Raw genomic sequence first — 24,329 nt, forward strand, 5'->3', positions numbered from 1 at the left:
GGGGGGGGGGGGGGGGAAAGCCAGAACACATGGCTTAGGGAATAATAGTGTTACAGTGGTGGTAGGAAGCTCATATATGCTTCCCCCAAAACATATGCTTTTTTTGAAAATAACATCCCCTGTATTTTTTTGATATTTCTGCTTTAATATTTACCTCACTACCTGAATAATTTTTATAGCTGATTTGAGACAACAAAACTGCCTGTGTGATCATTTGATTTGATCTCTATTCTTAGATTAAAAATTGAACCACATTACAGTATGGTTGCTTACTGTGGAATTTACTCCCAAACTTCAATGTTGTAAATAAAATATATCCAACATGTGGGGATGTTATTAAAATGTCTTGAAGGGGCAAACAGAGTCAAGCTGTGTCTACACGATCTAAGTAAAGGTGATGGGTGGAACTAGACAGTTTGTGCTGATGACCTTTCACCCACACTGTCTACAGTACAGGGTGTGCTTTTGGATTTTTTTTTATGTGGATTTTCTTTGTGTGTGTGCTCCTGCACATATCTTCCAGTTTACTTACTGGAAAGTAGCTTGCTGAAAAAGGATACTGATCTGGTGCTCCAAGACAGCTCCACAACACAACCCTAAGCGTTCACTTCCAAAATACACACCTGGTGAAAACTCAAACATACTAATGTAGACATACCTGGAGGTTCCTATTTCTCTTGACTTTTGCGAGGGTTTTGATCCACTAGAAGCCTCCCCTTAGACACCTCACCTGCTTTTAATTAATACTTGAGAAGAAAGCTTATGTACAACTAAACAGGGTGTTCTTGACAAGTCACGAGTAGATTATCACGTAGTTGGGATGTTACTCATGTGGTGAGAGAATTATCTGTGGTGTTATACCTACAGACGTCTCACCTTCATGGGAGAATAAAAACCATAGTGTTTGTCTGAGACAGATATACTACAATAAGTTTTAGCATGGACTAAATTAAACTAGGTAAATGTCAGAAGGTCTGTTTATCAGTGATATCATACCTCTCTAGTATATAACTTTTTCCAGATGTCTGAATGATGGTGTTATAGATTGCTACCTACCTATGTAAAAGCATAATTCTTACCTTTCATGATTTGTAGTCATTTAAGCTATCATGATTGAAGCTGTTTTGAATTTGGTTTGATGTGAAGATTATCAATGTTTCACTGCACTTTTTTCAGCCTAATCTTGGTGCTTATGCTACCATTTTTTTATGTTTGTGATACTGTTAGATTCTCCATTAAGAGACAGTAAACCCATTCAACTTTTCCATTTGGGATGTAGACTTAGCCAAGGATACTGGCAAAACAGAGGTGATCTTCAAGGGGCTTGAGCCAGGATGAGTAGACCTGGTCTGAGCAGAACTTAGTGGCAAGAGAGGGTTCAGCCATTTTTTGTCTTGTATTTCTACAGCTTTTGATGCAAAAAACCCTTTGAATTTGCGATTAATTATTACATTATTTTATCAGCTCATTCATATCAGAATATTGATTTACTGTTGTTTTTGGCAGAGTTTTCCTTTTGTCATGGGCTTCATGAATGAAAGAAAGGAGCCTTTCTATAAGGTTCTTTTTTCTGGTGAAGCTTCAGGAAGGATCACTTTGTGGCATGTACCTGATGTCCCTGTGTCAACATTTGATGGTTCACCAAAAGGTTTGGCAATTCTATGCTCTTGAGACTATCTTTTTAATTGTGTCTTTGAGACCATTTTCATGAAAACTTAAATTCTCATGAAAAAATCTTTATGCTAGAAAATTATGTTCGTTCATTCATTGTGTGAATTGTGTGATGATTGCGTGTAGTTAGAAGGAGCAAGACACTAACAAAGGTGTCTAGAAATTCTTCATGGATCTGGACAAATAAATGCTCGTATTTCCTTACCATCTGCCAATAAAAGCTTTTATACCAAATGTCATGAAAATTTACTTAGTTCGTCCCGCTTATTGTTGTTCATAGGGAGGTATAAAGGAAAGGATTTAGTGAGATGTGATTTAGTGTTGGAATAGCAGCTGCTGACTTTCCATGGCTAGGCTGCAAAAGAGGTAAGTTAGGAGAAATGAAGAAGAGATGAGAATGTATATTTTGCTTTGTTTGGATTTTTATTTTATTTTGAGTAAAAAAAAAATCATGAATTCCTGACTCTCTTCTCCCACCCTTTAGAGATCCCAATTACAGCAACATGGAGTCTTCAAGATAACTTTGATAAACACCATTCAATGTCAGAAGGCATTATTGATCATCTGTGTGCATCTAAAGATGGAATCGAAAGTGCAGTTGTCAGTTCCTCTGTATACATACCCAGTCTCGATAAGCTTGTGTGTGGATGTGAAAATGGGAAAATTTTCATAACACTAGGTTTAAAAACTGCAAGAGCAAGACTTTTAGACAACATATCTTTGAAAGGTAAGTTTTGACAATTTTGTCCAAATTCATCTCAGTCAAGCATTAGAATACTGCGTACTTCTGACATCCCCTCCAGTGATCCCTGTATGGGGAGTAGCCATCTTTGTCACTTTCCCTCCAAAAGATCATTCCTTTGAAGGAATAAAAAGAGTACCACTCAGTAGATGAAGCTCAGAATGCAGCCCTTTGTCCTCCCTTTTAAGAACGCATTCAAAATTCTTTGACCCCATGTAAAGGATTGTTGTATTTAGTCTTTTGAATCTCTTGACTTTTAGTGAATGTAATGTAAAATATGGAACCTCTATTCTTAAAAAACAGAAATAACTTATGCACTATTTTGTTTCAGATCATTTACCTTATAAGGTTCTGAATGGTCATAGTAGCAGAGTCACTTGTTTACTTTATCCACATGATAAATCAGTAAGATTTGATCCAAGCTGGCTGTTATCAGGGGGCCAGGATTCTATCGTGATCTGCTGGGATATATTTACTGGAGACATTTTACACCAATTTAGTCTACAGTCTGGTCCAGTGACAGAGCTTTTGCGATCTCCAGAAAAGTATAAAGTAAGTATATATCAGTATATATAATAAATGATGTCTCAAGAAAAAAATTGTATCTCTATAAACATGTATATATGTGTGTGTATATGTACATGAGAAAAAATGGAAATACTTCTCAGCACTTTATTCTTAATTTACATTGATTTTAATGGTCTTGTTTAGAAGTTGCTTTTAATTTCAGGGGGTTGATTTCTTGTTAGTTTGTAACTTCAGTGATGCAGAAAAATGATCCTAAACCAGTGATGTATTAAATTTTAGCTCTTAACATTCTATTCACCATTTTTATTATTACAACTGTTAATCTGATTATCTCCTAACTTCTGAAGTTAAAAAGTGTAATTAGTAAGGCTAGGGGTTTGAACATAATAAGAAAAGATTTGGACTAATAATATTTTAATCTGAATGTGTATGCTTGATTTTGGTTCCTGACACATCCTTGCGGTCTTTTGGATGTATGTTCTTGTGTTTTATGAGATTTCAAATAATTTTGTATGTTTCTAAGTGATTTTTGAACTAAAAATTTGGAATAAGATTGAACTGAATTACTGCAAGCTCTATGAAATTTTGTTGAAATTTTGTCCCCATTGTATTCCATGGGACTGGGATTTCATCTTTTTCCTCTTAAAAAGCCTGTGAAGGCATATTTTGATATTTAGGTTGACTCAGAGTTCACTTATGTGCCAACATTAAGAAGTCCAAAAGATGATTTGTAATGGCTTAAGTTCTTGATGCTTGTAAGGTGCTCTCTTTTTCTGTAAACTAGATAGTAGGATTTAATGTCAGCTTAGATGGTGTTTCAGCTCTCTTTACAGGGCTGAGTTTTTCCATAGGGTGAATTCCTTCCTGTGTCACCAAAAATTACTTGCAGGAAGGGAAGGCTTTGCAGAATCAGATCCATACAGCGTGAAGTCCAGTTGTAACATACCCTATTTTTTGTTAGAAATACATTTCCCTTAGCTTTTGTGTCATAAGACCTGACATAATTTTATAGCACACAAACAGCAGTTTGGTTTAAGGCAATTTTTTTACCAAATTCTCTTCTAGGACAACTGTCACTTTATATTTGGTTATATAATCACTGCTTTGATAAGGTAGGTACTACAAAGAAATTACAATTAAGTTATTATTTTTTTAAAAATTGAAAAATCAGAGATTACGTGTTAGATCAGTTGTACAGCTAGCCTGTTAAAAACAAGTTGGAGATGTACGCTGGGATAAAATATAATTTTCTAAAATGTTCTGGGAAAGAAATCACTGGACAACTTTTACCAGGCTTACTAAAATGATGTTATGACTAGGGTTGCAGTGTTGAAAATGACGTTCTTTCTGTTTTGCAGTTAAAAGATCCCAGCATAGTGTGCTGTGTGTGCAGTGATCACTCAGTAGCAATTCTACACCTTCAGAAGAGACTATGTCTCCTACATGCCAGAAAGCATCTGTTTCCTGTGAAGAAGATAAAATTTGACCCTGTTGAAAATCTGCTAATTGTTGGATGTGAAGACGATTCAGTTTATATTTGGGAAATTGAAACAGGTAATAACACAGAGGAGGGGTTTTGTTCACTTTCCTTAAGTTTTGTTTGTCTGTCATGTGGTTTTATGCAAATCTAATTTATAGAAGACCAAAGCAGAATCATAATCTGAGAAACTTTTTGAGGTAATTAATAATCAGTTAATAGTGGAAAATAATTGCAAAGCTCAGAACTGTGTAGTCAGGAAACCTAAGCTGAGTGTTTCAGGTTAAACTGTAGAATCCCAGGTGATTTGGGAGTGTAATACTGATTCACAAGCTAGTTATTTGAACTTTGACAGACAGAAGTTTTAGAAGCTGTAATACTACTAAACATTACAATACAGTGTTTCAATGGGATTTAGAGCCATGTGTCCTGTGAGGGAGGGGGAACTGCCCAATGAATCTAGAACGACTGAAATGCACAGCATATTATACTGTGTGAAAACATAGTTCTACTAATGTAACACTGAAATCATCATTTACTTTACAAGTTATTGCAACACACTGTCTAGACTGCTTTGGACAAAAAAATAATCCCTTGTTTTATGTTATAAAACATCTGTGTTTAATGAATGATTTGACAAAATGAGTACAGCATGAATTACAAGCCTGTTGTGTTAGTAAGCTGTTTAATGTCATTAAGCTTAATTTGATGCCACTGCTCATGTATATTACATCTTCAGAAAGGGTGCAGGTAGTTGAAAGTGTGGGTTTTTAATTGCTATTTCTGTATCTTTTGTTACTAGTATCAGCGACAATGAGAGCTTCAATCACCACCTCTTAAGGAATAGTTGGAACACAAGAAGGGATGCAGTTATTTGCTACATTAGCAATTAAGAAATTTATTTTTGTTCTTCCTGTGTGTTGGTAACTAAAAGATACCATCTAGGCTGAATACCTGGGGAAGCCTACGAAGATATACCGTAGTTGGTTTAATGTGAACTATATGTGTATTGCAGGAGAACATAAGAGGTCATGGCATTGATCCTTGAAATTGGTCTGACCTAGATCAAGAGCTATGTAGATATTACAGTGCCACTCAGGAAGACGAAGCATTGTTGAGATGTAGGAGAGAGATGTATACAGCATCACAGACAAAACTCTGCAGAAACGCAACAGCCTTTCATTATGATTTTCATCTGTTGGCAAATGAACAGGCAGTCATGCGTGGTACCACTTGCCTACACAGTTACCTGTGAGCGTGTTCCCTGACTCAGTTAAATAGGATAAAATTTAAGTGGTAGCCTTGTGCTTGCATTCCATTACAGAAATGGACGTAAGATAAAGTTTTTGTTGTTTCTGTAGTCAGAGTGTGTTTGGGTTTTTTTTATTCTTCCCTCTACGCAGTTAGATTTGTGCCTGAGACTTTGCCTCTTTAAATGAAAGTCAGTGGAGAACCTGATTTTGTGTCAGACTCGCATGTCACTGTAGTTTAAAAAAAATCTGAACAGTGTTACTGTACTAGAGTTAATGGACAACTGGGAAAACAGCCAGTCTGTTTATAATATCCATGAATATTTTGATATTTACACTGTTGTAGAGTCAGCAATAATTCTGTTGAATTTGACAGATGACTTCACGAAAGTTTAGGGGCTTCTAGTACCTATGTCTGGCTTTCAGTTATACCAGTTTAGCTCCAAAACCGTCCTTCTGCCAGGTAATTAAGAGGATGACCTGTGCTCCAAATAGATAGGCATTTCAGCATAGTTTATGCTGAAATGTGTTAAATACCAAGAGTGTAGTTTACTTCAAGTGGAATTTACCTTAATTAACTTGAGACTATCTATACTTAAGACCTCTACCTATGAGATAATAGTTCATGTTGGTTTTGTGATGTGCAGAAGGAAGTAGGAATAAGTAAAAGTCTGTATCTTTCCGCCATTAACTACAAAGGGAATCAAGGGGTGGGATGAGGGGAGTGGAGGAAGGGGGGATGGCAAAGCTAATTGCCTGCTGCTATTGCAGATCTAGAATAACATGAGTTGAATTCCATCCTTTCAGTCTTTTGGTTTACAGAACGAAATAAAACAATTCTATTCTAAGTTTAAATGTTGCTATTGCATGTGCATGTTGGTGGTGATATAGAGAGCAATACAGAAGTCATGAACTAAATCCATGTAGTTTAATGTATTTTACCTAAATTTTAATATATGGATACAGCAACTTTCTATTACAGTGGAATATCTTTCCATGACAATAAATATTGATCTAATAATACATTTGGAATATTAATATAACATGTGTGTAGGATATGTTCCAAACTTGTGTGCTAGAAGACAAACATGAAAATCAATAACAAATTTTATTCTAGTTAAAGTACAGAATATTTCTTCCAATAGCCACCACTTGAAATCCACTTCAGTAAAGAAATTAGCTGTTATCTATAGTGCTTTTATATTTTCCTAAGCAGGTAGTATCTTTGCTTTTTTAGAAAAGGTAAATATCACTATGATAAGATGTAGTCATAAAAGAATTGGTGGCTTTTTCTGTTGCTGTATATAGCATATGGCAGCATATCTACCAAGCCACACTTCTATCTAAAATGTATCAAGAATGAGGAAGGAATGGCAGACTTTAACGAGCAATCTTCCTTGCTCAGAGGTAGTAGTCTTCATTTATCAGAAGTAGATTTAGTCTTTCAGTTAGTACTAGTTTGTGAATTTATTTCTTGAAGTTTATCACGCTTGCAGAATGAGTCATCTACTAATATCCTGTTATTTTCTTCTGCCTTGCAAGTCTTGTTCTGTTTTATTGTTTTACAACATGGTTCGTGCGACTTAAAGAATAGACAACATCACTAAATAAAGCTTTTTCCTCAATTATCATAATAATACTCAGTCCACTTTACGCTGACTACATTGTCTTTTTCATACTCACCCAGGGAGTGCAAGTTTTGAGAACTTTCTTGCATGATGCTAGCCCCAGTGTAGAAAAAAATGGGAACGTATGCCAAGAGAGTATTTCTGCTGAGGTCAGATCCCCTGAATGGTCAAAAATAAGTATATGTTTAAAATTCTTACTAGAAAAGGTCAAAATCATCAATAAGTAACAGTTGGGATTTGTGTAGTTAACCATGTTTTTGGGAGATTGATTCAGATGGCAGATGAAATAATTTGAATAGAGAGTATGTAAGATATTAAGGCAAAGTAATTGAGATGCATTGAGACATTACTACTTCAGTTTCGGAAGCGGTGGTGGCCTAGTAGTGTTACAGGCTTTGCAACTGGGTACAGAGGGGATTGTCTTACTACATTGTTGTCTATGACACTGTCACTACTGTTATTGCTAATATGCTAGATTAGAATAAATTCAAGTACAGATATAGCTCACTTGCATTCTATAGTATGTCCAAAATGCAGAAACCTGCCTCCTTTGATCCTTTTTCATAGGACCACTATGGGTGCTTTCACTTGTTATTTTAGCAGCGCCGTTAATTTTTCACTACTTGTTTAGAAGCTATTTTTTAAAAATGATTTGTGAGCTGTAAAAACCAAGTTCCAAAAACATCGTGTCACATTCTAAGCCCTGATCTTATGGGATCTTACATTTTACATAGAAAGGAACAACTATTTTTTTTTTTTTATAAAGCAGTAATCCTAAAAATGACAGTGCTTCCTATACATATATTATTAGAATGCTCCAGTTGTTATGTAATTCTAAAAAAACAACATATATACACTGCATCAGAAACTTTCATAAAGGGCCTGCTACCTCAATTCAGAGACTTTCTGTCTCTTTCTCTTCAGGTCATAGATCAGAATTAGATCTGAGTTGGGTGAATGTGGCCTGACTGATAAATCTCTGAAAGGCTTGTACGTCCTCTGAAGGGAGCTTTTCATATTTGGAAAAAGGCTCTAATAATTTAGCTCTTCTGTTCTTAAGTCATGGTCTGACCTTCAACATTAACAGTCAGGGCAGACACCACATGGGTTGAGATCTTGATTTCTCTCCCCCCTCCACCTTGATGCTCAAGAGAGGTATCCTTAGAGAAAGGGAGAGCTCGCAGGGAGTTAACCCAGCTGTGCACTACTGAGCTGAGACAAGGTAACTTCTTGGGCCAAGAGCCCTGGAACGTTAAACAAGTAACACTTAGTGCAACATTAAACAATTTCCAGTTTAGAAAATCTTTCTCTAAAAAAGCAGCTCGGTGAAGAAATTCAGGGGATTTTAAATGTAACATACGTGATGCAAATAATAGCATGCAATGAGATGGAAAGTTGCCATTTTACTGTAGTTTCTCTACACATCTTATGCTGTCACTTAAATCCCTTTCTAAAAGATGGAAGGGATGAGGAAACATTGGTTAGTGTAATTTGAAAATGCGAATGATTCAACATAAGTCATAAACACGAATATATATCCTTTGTGGAAGTTTAGTGTTTGGAGATTATTTTTGTTTGTTTCAATTTGTCACTCTTAAGTTATAACTAATATTTTGCATTTTCTTTGGCATCTTGTATTTTCTACGTGTAAGCTTCAGGTCAGTCTGTAGCTTGCACTTGAATATTTCATAGTTATCTAAACTTGAGTCATTGTTCAGTAACTACTTATTGATGTAGAATAATAAAAGGTAGTGGAGCTTGCAAAAGTCTGTCTCAGGAAAAAGAAGAAAAGCACTGTCATCTTTTGCCCAATCTGCAGAAGCTAAGGATACACTTTTATATTGAGAATATTCAAGTGTCTTTACATTTGTGTGTATACATACACATACACACTTTTATGTACTTTGTGTACTAGGTGGAAAATGTATGGAATTTATGTGTGTGTGTGTGTTCAAAAGGATGCATTTCATATAGTTGATCTTCATTCTTATTCTATTATTAATAATGAAGTAATATATATTTTTAAAATACAGAGTGGAAATGAGAACTGATTGAGCGTAGTCAGAAGAGTTTGTATCCAGGGGGGTTTTCATTGCAGGCCTTAAGGGATGAATTCTTATCCTCATGCCATATTTCAGATGGTAATAAAGAAATAGACAGGAACTGTTCACACATCTTCTGTGTTCAGAGCTGGCCACTTCTGTTCAGCCCAATTTAGCACATTTACTGTATCTTGACAATTCCTGTTACAGGATTATTGTCCTTTGCTGTTTAGAGTAGCGTAGATGGAGTCAGGGAGAGAACAGGGGAGTTCTAGTGTCCCTTCTTGCAGGGTGTTGTGTCTGCAGCAGAAATCCCGAGATGAGGAATGACTGCTCTTTTTACCTACACACGTAAACCTGCATTATATATGATATTCCAGTAGTTTTCTTTGTATTGTTCTTCATTTCTTTCTTTAGCTGAAGGATATTCTGACAAAAGTTTGCTAATGCTATTCTGAAAGTGTATATTCTGAAGAAAGTAATGTACAGCAGTTGGACTACATGACAGGAATCTTCCAAATGCAAAAATCATGAAGTGTCTGCTAAGACATTTTCCATGCTCCTGTATACAGTGCTGTTGTCACAGGGCTTCTCCATTGTTAATCTATTCTAATATGTAAAATATGTATTTAAAGATTATTAGTTTTTAATAGGCTGAGTTTTGTTTGATCTCTACCATTTCTATTTGTTAGATTGCATTTACTGCTGTCCTGATATTTTTTTGAAATTATATATATATACTTAACGCAATGTTTGTTCCATCTGTTTTGGGCTGTTTGATGTTAGAGTGTAGCACTAGCAGTTAGATGTTTTTCAGGCTTGACCACTGTCTTGGAGCATCGTGGTAGACTTGTAAGATTCAAGCATCTTCTAGTGAGGAGCATAAATTTCTGTTTGCTGACTCTACCAGTGCAGAAGAAAGTGGGTGGGAGTTTCTTTTGAGGTGAAATAGGTATTTATGGAAGGATATATCTTGACAGAAAATAGTTAATATTACAGGTAATACTTGTTCTGAAAACTGAGGGTTTTGGTTTGGCTACTAGTAAAGAAAAGGATTTCTTCTTGACCACATGCTCTTTTTAAGTAAAATCAATTCTGAAACCAATTTTCATTCACAGATCACTGTTATGCTGTAAAATTCAGCTGAGTTACTAGGTCACAACAGCACTGCAATATTGAGGATTTTTCAATACTTTAGCTGTGACAGCAAACAGAAAGCACTGGAGCCTGGTGATATGACAGGTCATGTGATGTCAGTGAAAACCTTGTGTTGAGGCAGGATAATATGCGTGACCTCCCCAGTAAAAATACATCATTCGGTAAGAGCAGAACCTGGAGAACTGTGCGGACAGCGCTAACACCAAGAGACACAATTTGTAGTATTTGGTCCGGAAGAAGAATAAGATGTTGTAACAGTCTCTAGCCAGTCACATCTGGTGGTCCAAAGCTGCCCAGGAGAATGAAATGCTCCACTCTTGTCTGTTCCTGAGACTTGGTTGCCATGGTCACAGCTTTAGAGAGATAAAGACTTTCTTTTCCTGTATTTTGTATGTATAGTAGGGGGTCATAGCAGTGGTGTTGCTGCTACATAGAAAACCCTATCTTTTCCCTTTCATCCATTGTTATTTTATGCTCCCCTATCAAAAGCTTTTGGGCTCATTTGTGTTGAATAATGCCTCAGGTTTGAGAGGTGTCTTTATTTCTGTCCTTTTTCCTGTATTCCCATGTACAGGCTGTGTCTTTTCTTGGTCTCTTTATTTGTATTTTCCTTTAAAATCAGAGGCAACATATTCTTAACAAATAACTGTTTCTGGAACAATAAGCACCATGCCCCAGTGTTCTTTTGACTGCTTGCAGGGGTTGGAATATATTTGACATATACACAGGTTTCTCCATCCTTTCCCTCAACACCTCCCATTTGTTTCTCTTAAAGGTATATTCAGGAATCACAGAATACAGATATCTTCCTTTATTTTGTCTCTGCCACCTACTCACTCTGCAAATAAGTATTTTGGGCTCTTCAGACGTGTAAAGTACACTGGATAAAATAAATTCTTTGTCATACTTCTATGATCACCTGCCCTCTTCCATCATACTCATTTTCCTATGCACTTTGTGCTCTTTTATTGGAGCTCTGGTTGTACACAGAAATCTGAACGTGCATATACTTACTTAGATCCATGACTAAGAAGTACATGCAAGCAAGCATCTTTTTAAGAAAGGAACCATCTTCTAGAAGGTCCTATTTATAAGGGATTTCAGATAGCTGTTATGAATAATATATTAATGATTTAAAGAGGGAACTCTTAGTTTTTGAAATTGATTTTATGATATCATAGGGTTCTGTTAGTAAGAAACTAAGCTGGTTGTCCAGGACACTATTTTCTATTAAATATTCCTGTCTATATGCTTTAAAGAAAAAAATAAAGTCATCTATGTGACAGGCTGAGTCATATTTCTTCATATTTCATATTCTGGGTATGAACCCAGAACGGATTTTTTTCCGATTGATAAGAAGTTAATTTTCTCTTATCCAAACCACACATCCAAAATAGTAGACTTGCTATGGCATGGTCCTGACAGAGTTTGGTTGGTAGCAGAAGAGTTCAGCAACACAAAAATCTATTCAGTTGTTTCTCACTTTGCATCCATCAGTCTATAAAAGTAGAAGCACATCTGTCAGCAGTTGAAAATAAGATATATATTTTTATATGTTTTACATGCACATATGCATATCAATTTGTGTTCATGTACATCAAGACTACCTGTTTACTCCATTCAGGCCATGGTCTTCAAAGGTGAAATGCTGCTGTTCCCATCTGTAACTTCTACCTCCTCTTCTGTTTCTTTCAACTAAAAATTTTTCCGTCAATCACAAGTTGAAAACATGGGAAGCTGTTGCCAGGGAGGAAACTCTGATGTATGGAAAATAATGCAGATCTTAAATACGTCTTCATTTTTATTCCTCTGTGTATATACTCATATAAGAGAACAAAGTCAGGTAACTCATCTTGGTTTCTGTTGGAAACATGGTTTTATCCTCTTTTGCCATTGTGGTGGTTTTGCCTTAACTAAGTGATTGTATTCTATAATCTATCTATGAGATTCTTCGAAAGAATAGTCTGGCTCTTACGGATGGCTGTTTGTGAAGCACTCATGGATGCATCCGGAGATAACAAAATATGTTTTGAATTTTTGAAGTTCTGTCTAATGCTAAAGAGTATGTATAATCAGGACCTTGACATTTAATACCACGCTCCCAAAATTCTGGCTTATTAAAAATTTATTGTAATCTCTGCCTTAGTTCCTTGCCCATAAAATTAACATAATACCCGATAATATCATGAGTTGTGATATTATGATAATAGTCTTTCTGGAACACTTGAGTACTTTAGTAGCTATTTGCATAGACAAAAGGGATACAGACAACAAGGACGGATACGTGTGTGTGTATACATATAAATATTCCCTGCATAGTGGGCTTGCTGCAGAAGGTAGGAGAAAAAGCTTAGTCTTTCACACTGGAGGGTAAGGGAGAGCAACTACTTCCTTGGTGACTTTTGTTAATCTTTTGCTCTGAATGATGCAGGGAGTTCTGGGGGGAAACAGGACATGCTTATAGCTGGAAAGACTACCTTGAGTATATAAAGAGGCCAAAATAGTATTAGCTGAGCAATTGTATTATTTCTTAACTTTATAAACACTGTAATACTTTCAAGAATGTGTGTTTACTTGCATGACTATATACAGTTGTATAATCGTTCCTTGTAGGCATCTACTAGTATAGTTTTTATGTTCCTGAAATTTTGCAATGTTGCAGTGTTGGGAACTTTGTAGCCAGTGTTGTTTTGAAATGTTTGTACACAGTGCAACTGTAAAGATCTTTGGGCAACTTGCTTTCCTTGCAGTAAATATTCAGTTTTGTAATGATCCCTGGCACTGGCAGCAAGTCCTGGGAAGGATTGAAGAAAATGACACATTAGAAACAACTGGGGCTGATACTTGTTTTTTCAGTGTGATATTATAGTAATCCATGGTATTGGGTTGCTTTTGTAGGGGACAAAGTATCAGTTGCATTACTTTCTTCTGGTCTGAATTCAAAGACTCTTGGCTGTGCAAGCAACAGAGGTGATACTACAGTGAACACAAATAGATGATTTTCAGAGAAATAATTTCAGATAAAGAGATTTTATACACACATGCACACAAACACTTATCGTATGAGATCCCTCAATCCCAGTCCAATATTTTTAGCAGGTGTTACTGATAGAACTTCAATGTTACACTTTTTTTCTGGTAGCAGTGAAAGGGAAAATTCATGTTCTATTACTTGAGGCTACAAAGAATTCAAACTTAAGGGAAAAAAACATTTCAAGTTACAGCAGATATTTAATACTTTTTTAATCCTTCACACATCTTATCTCTGATATTTATAGGAAACATGCCATTTCACCAATTTCTTATGAGTTTAATTCCGGTAGGAAATATATAGTATGTAATAGGAGCTCATTTCTAATATGTTTAAGCTCAGTTTAGATATCTTTAATTTTAATTATACATTATATACTGGTACTAAAATTAGTATTAAATAAAATTATTATTAAAATAATATAATTGGGTATAATAGTTAAAGGAATTGGGTTGTCTAGACCCACACAAGTGATGCAATAGTCTCTGAAACATTGTGTTTCTGACTACTAAGCTACATGTAGTATGTATATTCAGTTATTTAAAAACTGTCAGAGGTAAAGAAGGGTTTTAGGAATGGAAGGAAAAAAATTAGCTTTCTCTTGCTATTTGTAATCTAGAACACTAGAGGACAGCACTAAAATATTACATAAATGTGTTATTGTTTACACTGTTAATGATATAGATGCTCTGTAGGGCTTTGTGAGAAGAAAACAAATAACACTTCTGAACAGAGTTAGGGCAAGTGGTATTCTTTTGAATTTTCTTTGATCCTTTTGAAAATATATCTGACATCACACATCATACAAAATATCTCAAGTTTCCTGTGGTCTGAATCCAAGGTATCTGTTGCAGTGATTTCTGTAGAAATTAAGCTTTATTTTTTTTAACATAGCAATGCTGTAGAACAGACTCTTGTGTAAAATTACAATTTTAAGGTCCAGAAATGAGGAAATAGTTGGCTCATCTGTAAATGTTTTGTGACTTATCTGCTCACATGAAATATACTATGTTAATAATATGATACTTTGCTAAAGTATGAAATAGTGTAGTCCTTTGAAAAAGTTACTACTTCTCTTGTGTTTCTCTAGGCACGCTGGAAAGACATGAAACAGGTGAAACAGCAAAAGCAATTCTTACTTCGATTGAAGATTCAGAATACTTAGTGACAGATGCTCTACTTCCTGTATCTCAAGAGCCAAAAAGAAATAAAAATACTGGATACAAACCCTCTAGCTCTTATAAGCATGGCATGGTCTCTTACAATCTTACTCATACAGAAAAATCTTCAGATAAGGTAAGAATGAAGAGTAGAGTGTTTTTCAGGAGTTGTGATCCAAATTCTTTATAAATTCACCTTCACTGACGTGTAGCCTTGTATAAGTGGCACGGAGGCTTGGTTTTAAGTTTATAAATTCTTGTTCTCACTGGCTCAGTTTTATGCCTTCAACTCCATTTCACAGAAGAAACGAGGAAGATAGTGGGAATGCCTTATGCAAGGTCACCAGTAGATCATCACAGAAGGATTTTCTCAGAGACTTAGCACCCACAGTTAGACCCCATTTCCTTATGTCTCTGGCTCGTGACTGCACTTACTAGCAGTACCCTCAGAACAATTGAACTCACCAGTTTGGATGTCTATGACTTGAGTAAAAGCACATCATGGCACAGTGCTACTTGCTTTTCCATTACTGCTTTTCTATGAAACCACAGATGCCTGTTGTCATTCAGTGCTGGTTTTGTTGGGTGTTTGTTTTCTGTTAATATCATCACAGAATGAAGTGTAAGTGTGTTACATTTATATTAGCGTGATTAAATTTGGCACCTTATAGGTTGAAAAGAAAAGGATGAAGTTTCTTGTGAGATACTGTGCTGCAAATAAGCATGATGGTCTTCAGGAGAGATTTGGCCAGGCACTGTACTTAGCTTTATCTAACAATATTTTTTACAGAAGTGGTTAAACCAAATAATTGTGGCTGATGGAGAAGATGGGGTCTTTCTTTTTGTTTTGAAAAAATAATAGAAGGAAATACCACTTGTGGTAACATGCTGTTAAAGCTGAGAAAATGAGTACAGAGACACCATATCATGAGAAGCAAGGTTGGTTGTGGCCTAGGTACACCTATATTTTTATTAGTTATTTGTCGATATATAAAAAGGCTGAATGTAAAACCTATTTTAAACAATTACTAAAACTATCTTAAATACAATCTGAAATCCAATGTGGTAGGTATTACTTTATTCAGGTTGTAAGATAAGGGTAGATACATTTTTCTGAAAATCTTGCTTGTGAATCAGGAGTGAATACATTCACTAAGCTACTGGTATGAGTGTATGTTAAGAATAGAGCCTCTATGTTGGTTGGTTGTGTTTACCACTTTTTAAGTAATGGGTTTGGGGAATTCCATTCTCTGCAATAAACAGAGGAAGTCATGTCTGCTATTCCTCATCCCTGAATATAGATAAAAAATATCTTCACACAATGATGAGGAAGGTGAAAAATGCTTTCCCTCAGTTCACATGTGGAAGCAGCCTTCAGAATGGTCTCTGGCCTTTTTCTGGCTTTATTATTTTAAATGAAATATTGGGTATTCCAAAATTCTCACTTATAAAGTACAGCTTAATCTAAATCCTCATTATTTAATTTTCTTTTCTGCTCTTTACTGTACCTACAAATTTACATATAACTTTGAGTTTATTTTTGTTTAACTCTTAATATTTATCGTTGATCTTTTACTAACCTTAGTCTGATTTCTCAAGTTCCTTTTGATCCTGTTTTCTGAAAAGTCTTATTAGAGCATAATCCTGCTGAGCATGTTGCAGGGCAGATGGTGCACTAGTTGGCCATTGACACAAAATCTGATCTCACTGTTAGTTTATTAAAAGGAATAGTTTCTTCTTGCCTTTTGAAAGAGGAACAATAGAAAAAGTTACAGTAGTTGTCCTTGAAGTGTAGTTTTGGTCATACCTATTAAACTGAAAATTGCATGGATTTAGCAAAGTGGCTGAAAAGAAAATGTGTTGCTTGTGGAAAAAGGGAAAATAGGTTTTGGTAAATTTTAAAGTGTGGAATTTAACATACCTTGGGGATTATAATGATTTTAAATTGGAAGTAGTATCACAATAGGTGGCAGTGGAGTTGTAGTAATAATTTTTAGCGCTTGATCAGGCATACATCTCAGCTGCTCAGATTTCTCAATAAAATATTCCATTTTCTTGTTTAAACTTCGTTCATTAATTATCTTGTCCCAGGGAAAACTTTTCATTGAAAGAATATTATTGATGTCTCTTAGACTTCCCTGTGACTATCAAAATATCTTTGGTGGTTTTGTTTAATTTTACCTTCTTTCTGTTATTATAGTATATGTAATTTTAGTCTAATTTTCTAACAAATTAAGTTCTATACTTAAACCAGTTCTTATTCATCAAAAATCTGTCACTCATTACATCCAGCACTTCTTCCCACCTACATCCCAATTAGAACAGGTTTTCTAGATTGGTGTGGGAGATGCTGGAGGCTAAATGGATAGGGTGTAGCTGAACCTGGGAAGAATATAACAATGGAGGTCCCCTTAATGCTATGCCAGAAGCCCAATGTGGGCTACACAAAAGGAGCGTGGAGCTCTGTGGCTGCTTTCAATTTGTTTTTGTTATTGCTGAAATGAGTGCTCGTTATGAAGTCTGCTGTTTTCCTTAGTTCTTACGCAGGAAACTTTTTTTAGGTTTTTCAAAAAGTGCTGTATTGATTCTTTTGAGTCATTGTATTTTAGCATCTTGAAATATTTTCCTGAAGTCCAGATCTCATGAAATTAGTGAGAGTTCTGTGGATATTAGTTCAATATTTCATACCGTATTAATAAGCATATGATGACCATGCAGATGAAACTATTGTGAAACTTTCAGATTATCAAAAGGTTTTAATATTCATGTGCACAATGAGTATTCCTCTATCAATTTGCTTATTTGGCAAATATTTTATTAGAAATTTAACAACACACTAAATCGTTAATAACATTTATGTTAAAAAAAAAAATCAGTGTAGTCAATTTTAGCTTCTTAAGAATTCAACTTCACAAGATTTATGTAACAGAAAAACTAGGGAGTATCTATTCAGTCCTGTTGGTACTACAGTAATGAGTGATCATTATTTTGTACAATGAGACAATCCACATGAAGATCACAAGTAAGAGTCAGCATTTTTTCTTAATATTTATTATGTTGTTTTATCATTAATATTATATATAAGGCAAAGTAACTCTTTAATCCATCCTAAGGAGAAAGAAGAAGAATATCCTCACATAGCAGTCCAGCTTCAAAGGCTTCCTTTCAAAACATTTGTCATCATGTAAATCACAGATACAAAAGCAGAATGCTTTGATTTCATGGTGTTTTGACCATTTTAATTCTTTTATTGTGCTGCACGTGCCAGTGGGAGTACCAATAACAGATGAGTGTGACAAATGCAGTTAACACAAGATCCATATTAATGTTGTCAAATCCCCTTGATATATTTAAACAGATTTTAATTATTTTCAATGTCGAAAGACCCAAAATATATAGCTTAATAGTTCTTCAAGAAAGCTTTACTTAATATGTGAATGTAAAACCTCTCATAAAAATGAAACTTTTATATTGGCCTTAGTCATTGACATAGGGTATTCATCAAGTCAGCAATTTGTGTGGCAAAGTGCCATTTGAATAGTGTATTGTTAGAATACTTATGGTCCACTTGACAAGGGCTCTTGCTGTAAATAGTGCAATTTGACTCCAGCTGTTAAAGAGTGGCTTTGACAGCAGCCAAATAGAATGGAGATGCTTTACTGCACCGCAGAAAAATCAATATTGGGTTCTTGTTCATAGTTACCTGTTTTTTCTTTTTTTTTTTTTTGCAGATTTATACATGACTATCTAGAGTTCATTTGTGGAAGTTTAAGTATTATTTTTAAAGTGGGTCTGTTTTATTTTCAGATTGTTGGTGATGCTTGTATTTAGTAAAAAAAGAAAAGACAGTACTTTGTGGATATACATAAACATTGTGGTAATGCAGCATTATTTCAACTCTCAGTTTATAGGGATGGATATTAGGATGTGGGTACATAAGTTATGTAACTAATGACAAAAAAACCAGTCTTTTCTTTCTCTCTGCATTTTTTCTTCTTTTTGTAGTGCTACTGTAGTATCCCTGTCAATTTTCTAAGCATAGGGTTTTTTAAAGCAGATTTCTTTGTTGTTCTCCCTGTAACAACCCCCACAGATGTTGACAATCTGTAGTGCCATTGTAGATTTTCCTGAAGCATAGTCTTGCTGGTGCTGAACAGTTTTCCAGCAGTATTCAGTGACACAAGGTTGCTATGATACCTGGCCAGTAGCAATAGGTATTGAATCACTGGTCTTAATTACAATAGACCACACACTAGATTGTGTGCTTATGGTGTTTATATGGAACTAGCTCTCATTATACCTTTAAGTCATGGTTATGTTTGAAAATTGGAACTGTGTGAAAAGCTGTTTCTAAAAAAAAAAATTAAAATGCTTCAGTGCGTCATATGAAGATTTCATTGATGCACCTAAAAACCTGAGTACGTCTGGGAATTGTTTTCCTGATGTTCCAGAAACCTTTCATGTTAGAAAGTTTCCTAGCTTTTCAGATTAAATAATTCGGATATAAATCTGTGTTTATCATGTATGATATTTCCAGTGATTTCAGGAATGTAATTAGAACTTCTTCTGGGTACAAATATTGGAGGAAGAGCAGCTTCTAAAATTTGTGCAATAATTGCTAAACCTTTGACTGCTGAATTATACTACTGAAGATCTAGACCAGAAGAAGAAATTTTTCCTGTGTCTATAAGACAAATAAGACAGAAGTGGGGGGAGGGAGAAGGTATTTTTCTTTATATGAACTTTTTTAGGATATTCGGGTATATTGCTTGATACATTAACTTGACAATTAAGTAATGACAACTATCTAGAGTTCATTTGTGGAAGTTTAAGTATTATTTTTAAAGTGGGTCTGTTTTATTTTCAGATTGTTGGTGATGCTTGTATTTAGTAAAAAAAGAAAAGACAGTACTTTGTGGATATACATAAACATTGTGGTAATGCAGCATTATTTCAACTCTCAGTTTATAGGGATGGATATTAGGATGTGGGTACATAAGTTATGTAACTAATGACAAAAAAACCAGTCTTTTCTTTCTCTCTGCATTTTTTCTTCTTTTTGTAGTGCTACTGTAGTATCCCTGTCAATTTTCTAAGCATAGGGTTTTTTAAAGCAGATTTCTTTGTTGTTCTCCCTGTAACAACCCCCACAGATGTTGACAATCTGTAGTGCCATTGTAGATTTTCCTGAAGCATAGTCTTGCTGGTGCTGAACAGTTTTCCAGCAGTATTCAGTGACACAAGGTTGCTATGATACCTGGCCAGTAGCAATAGGTATTGAATCACTGGTCTTAATTACAATAGACCACACACTAGATTGTGTGCTTATGGTGTTTATATGGAACTAGCTCTCATTATACCTTTAAGTCATGGTTATGTTTGAAAATTGGAACTGTGTGAAAAGCTGTTTCTAAAAAAAAAAATTAAAATGCTTCAGTGCGTCATATGAAGATTTCATTGATGCACCTAAAAACCTGAGTACGTCTGGGAATTGTTTTCCTGATGTTCCAGAAACCTTTCATGTTAGAAAGTTTCCTAGCTTTTCAGATTAAATAATTCGGATATAAATCTGTGTTTATCATGTATGATATTTCCAGTGATTTCAGGAATGTAATTAGAACTTCTTCTGGGTACAAATATTGGAGGAAGAGCAGCTTCTAAAATTTGTGCAATAATTGCTAAACCTTTGACTGCTGAATTATACTACTGAAGATCTAGACCAGAAGAAGAAATTTTTCCTGTGTCTATAAGACAAATAAGACAGAAGTGGGGGGAGGGAGAAGGTATTTTTCTTTATATGAACTTTTTTAGGATATTCGGGTATATTGCTTGATACATTAACTTGACAATTAAGTAATGACAAAAATTACTTTTCTTTGAGCATTAATGTATGAGGCAGAAAGTGGAGTCAGAATATCTAAATACAGGTTTACACAGGATCTGTAAAAATTCATTTTGATTTATGCAGTTATTAGAAATATTTATGACCAGAGTAATTAAGTTACTATAACACTTGTGAGTGAATTTTGTATCTTTTAAATTGGCATATCTAGTATGGTTTAAAAAACTATATATTCACTTATGTAGTAGCATGCATATTCTGCTCTAAACAAAACGTGTAAAGCCAAGATTCTTCTGAAACACAGGTATTTTCTTAGTAGGAAAGCCAGAGTTTGTCTTTTTATAGTTGTTTAAAACATGAAACAAAAATGTACAGAAACTATAAATAATAAAAGAAATATCTACTCGGTTATGTTGCTGCACAAAGTAAAAGACAAATGAAGACTGTAGGACAATAGCAGTTCTTTGTTTTAGTATAGTAAAGGATGCAATTTAAAAATAAAATTGTTATTGGAAGCCTGGAAAATCACTACTAGCTGAATCATACTGACGAAGAAATTGATAGAAAAATGGAAATGTTACAAGCACAATTGCCGAATAATATTTATCAACTACAAAATCAGGAGTGCTACCATAAACAGCGATATGTTAGACATGGATTCTTTTTCTTTCTTTCCTTTTGTAATATTTAGGGTAGCATTCATGAGGATTTACAGACCTTGATCATTTGTATGATGTGGATTATTAAGAACAAAGCAAAACAAAGTAGTGGAACACTTCTCCTTAAAGTTGTTAACCTTTTATGAGGTTGCTTCCAGGGCATTTCTGTATTTTTTTATTATTTTTTTTTACTGGTGTTCAGAAGCTATATATTAAGTGTAACAGGAAAACGAGTGAAGAAACAGAGGGGTGTGTGTATATATTTGTCTTTATTACACCCCCCCCACACACCTTCCCCTCCTCCCCATAACTCATATGCAAAGCATTTTAGTACTAAATTTCCTGTGAAATTTCACAATTATTTTATCAAGGGACCAACGTAGCAACGTAACTACAGTGACATTTTAACTTTAGACTTATGAAATTAAATTGTTACCAGTTAAAAGGCATCATGGTCCTGAGAGATATTGATAGCTTGGATCATGTGTCAACTTTGCTAAAAGTTGCTGCAGTTTTCTGATTTGGTCAACAAGTCAAGAATTTGTTGATTTGGTTTTTCTTTCCATTGATTACCTCAAAGCAAAATGAGAGCAAAAAGCTGCCATTGTGATATTGCAGGACACTTTACTCCTGCAGATGTGTATATTAAGTAACACAGGCTGACAGAAGTCTGAGAATAAGCCCTACCTATTTATTTCAGCACTTTGGACACTGTTTCTATATGCTTCTACAAAGTGGGGTTTTTCTCTGTTATACTGAAGGTGATGGACTTACCATTTTTGGTTTCCCTGCCTGGACAACTAATTGGACCATGTGCTAAAGAACATGCTACAGTGTCCTACTAGAAATAATTCTAAGGTCAATATCACTAGTTCTTATGAAGTATTTCACATCGAAGGACCATTTACTGAAGCTAACCTAGTTGTTGCTGTTGCCTTCTTCATCTTCTCCCATACCTCAGCTGACATGCTGCAATTGCCTTCTTTGTCCCTTAGAAACTGTAGCAAAGTTTGTAGTTCAGTTTTTAGAGACATATCATTATGGATAGAAACATACAGTTTCTGTTCTACTAAAGTGCTGTCCATGTTATCGTATTCTCCACTTACGTTTGTTCTTTTTAGTTCTGGGTGTGGAGTCATAGACAGTTTGAATTTTCCTATCTTACATTTTACCTTTACTACTTTCTAGTCCTTAAGATGCAATTTCTTTTGTAGATCAGACTAATTGATTTTCTTTGTAAGTGTTCTACCTGCTTCTAAGAATTCTAAAATAAATTACATCATCTTTGTTATAACCTTTATATTTTCATGTTGTCCGGTGATGTTCTTGAGAATTCTTCACCATCCGTGACAGGAGGATAGTGGAATCTTTATACTTCTGATAATAATGTTTTCTATTCTAACTCCTCTAATAGTTTAATTGGTATTATTTTAGTGAAGAAAAGTATCAGCAGGAATTCAGATCTGTGACGCTTTCCTTGGCTTCCAACTCATACCTTCATTAAAAAAAATAAAGGGCAGTGGCTTCTTCAGAAATACATTGACACGTTAAATATAATTATAGAGCTAGGACTTGCAACACCAAACCTTACTCTGCAAAAGAAAGACTTGCTATGTGCAAGCTTCCTTCTGATAACGAATTGAATCTCATCTCAGTTAAATAAAATACTAAGCTAAAATACTAAGCTAAACTGTGGTTCAACTTAAAGCAAAGCAACAGCAGTGGTTACACTTCCATTCTCTTGTTTTTCTACATATTAATACACAAACCTTTATTTGTTCTGGTCGTCAGATTTTGTTCTTTCAATACTTACAAGAAAGAGTGAATCACCCAACCAGATATCTGAGAAAGTTTGTTTGTTTGCAAATATTGTGCTCTTGGAAGCTCTGCAGTTTTACTGCCTTGAGTAAGATTGAACAGCTTTCAGGGAAAGAACAGTATGATATCTATGGATACAGAGACTTAGCTGCTGTCCTGGCTGCATCCTATAATAATATAGGATCTGAAGAAACTCCAGCTTGCCTATTCCTGAGTTGCCAAGAATGTCTTTTTCTAGCATAGACAGGATTTTAATATTTAAGAATTTAATCCCATGGTTGTTTTTTTTTTTGTTCTTTAATAGAAAGTCACTTGCTTAGTGGCTTTTATCTAGCACTTTTTACATAGATAAATTTTATGGGTAGGACTCTTATAATCCAATATGGATATGCACTATCAGAGCAGTCCAGGGCAAATATGTTATTTCAGTTGGAGTCAGCAACCAGCCATGGGTTGGTAACTTAATTTTTAAGTACATTAGTCCTTAAGACAAAGGAACATACTCGTGCTTCTGCCCTCCTTCTAAGGTTGTGTTGCCAGTATCTCTACGTTCAGCATCATTCTCACAGATACTTGAATGTTCGTTCATCCAGTTTACTGTTTGGTATAATAATTCTTGGATCCATGAGTCAGTAGTCTTTGTTTTGTGGATTGCTGTAGCATTGTTTGTCCGGGTGATGATCTAGGAAGCATGGGAGGTGTTCCATCTTGTGGCTTTTCAGTGCTGAGTAAGACTGACAATGTTTGGCTACCACTCATCGCTGAGCCCAATATATTTCTAAAGATATGGTTAGGGAATTTACTTCTAAATTCAAATTAAGTTAATATACTAAGATATAGACAGAGTATTTGACTATTGGATATATAAATTAATAAGACCTCATTAAAAAATATCTTACCCTTCCCTTCCATCCAAACTTTTCAGGGTGCAGAGATTATCCATGTCAAATACAGATCTTATTTTGAGATGAGTGGTTCTCCAGTTCATTTTGATTTTTTTTTCTATAATAAAAATGTTAGAAGAGATTTTTTGAAAGGTGTTGTGTTTAGAATTGCCTTTCTGATAGCGTGTGCCCAGACAGTAGCTGTATGAATTCTAGAGCAAAGCAAAAGTTGTCTGTATAAAGTTGTCTATCTATCACATCTATTTCTTCCAATATTTTCCTGAAAAACCAAATGTAAACTTACTTCCTGCTGCCGAAACCTAATGTGAAGAATATTTGGTATATTAGCTTTACTTACCAGTTATTCTTTGATATACTGTTATGATTTATCTGCAGGATCACTTTTCTATGTACACTTGCATTAAATCCAATGAATAAT

The 24,329-nt window shown here is 35.0% G+C and overlaps 1 protein-coding gene across 2 annotated transcripts in view; it reads left to right on the top strand.

The window, feature by feature from the left end:
- Positions 1-24,329, top strand: part of WDR72 (WD repeat domain 72) — a 110,835-nt gene that overhangs the window by 22,496 nt on the left and 64,010 nt on the right. For both annotated transcript variants that reach the window (XM_014944325.1, XM_014944326.1), the window contains 5 exons: positions 1,507-1,648; positions 2,156-2,398; positions 2,745-2,965; positions 4,300-4,495; positions 14,618-14,823. In XM_014944325.1, the coding sequence (XP_014799811.1) occupies positions 1,507-1,648; positions 2,156-2,398; positions 2,745-2,965; positions 4,300-4,495; positions 14,618-14,823 (1,008 nt within the window). The remainder of the gene's footprint in view (positions 1-1,506; positions 1,649-2,155; positions 2,399-2,744; positions 2,966-4,299; positions 4,496-14,617; positions 14,824-24,329) is intronic.

This window comes from Calidris pugnax, unplaced genomic scaffold, assembly GCF_001431845.1.
Source record: "Calidris pugnax isolate Ruff unplaced genomic scaffold, ASM143184v1 scaffold70, whole genome shotgun sequence".
Lineage (NCBI taxonomy): Eukaryota > Metazoa > Chordata > Aves > Charadriiformes > Scolopacidae > Calidris > Calidris pugnax.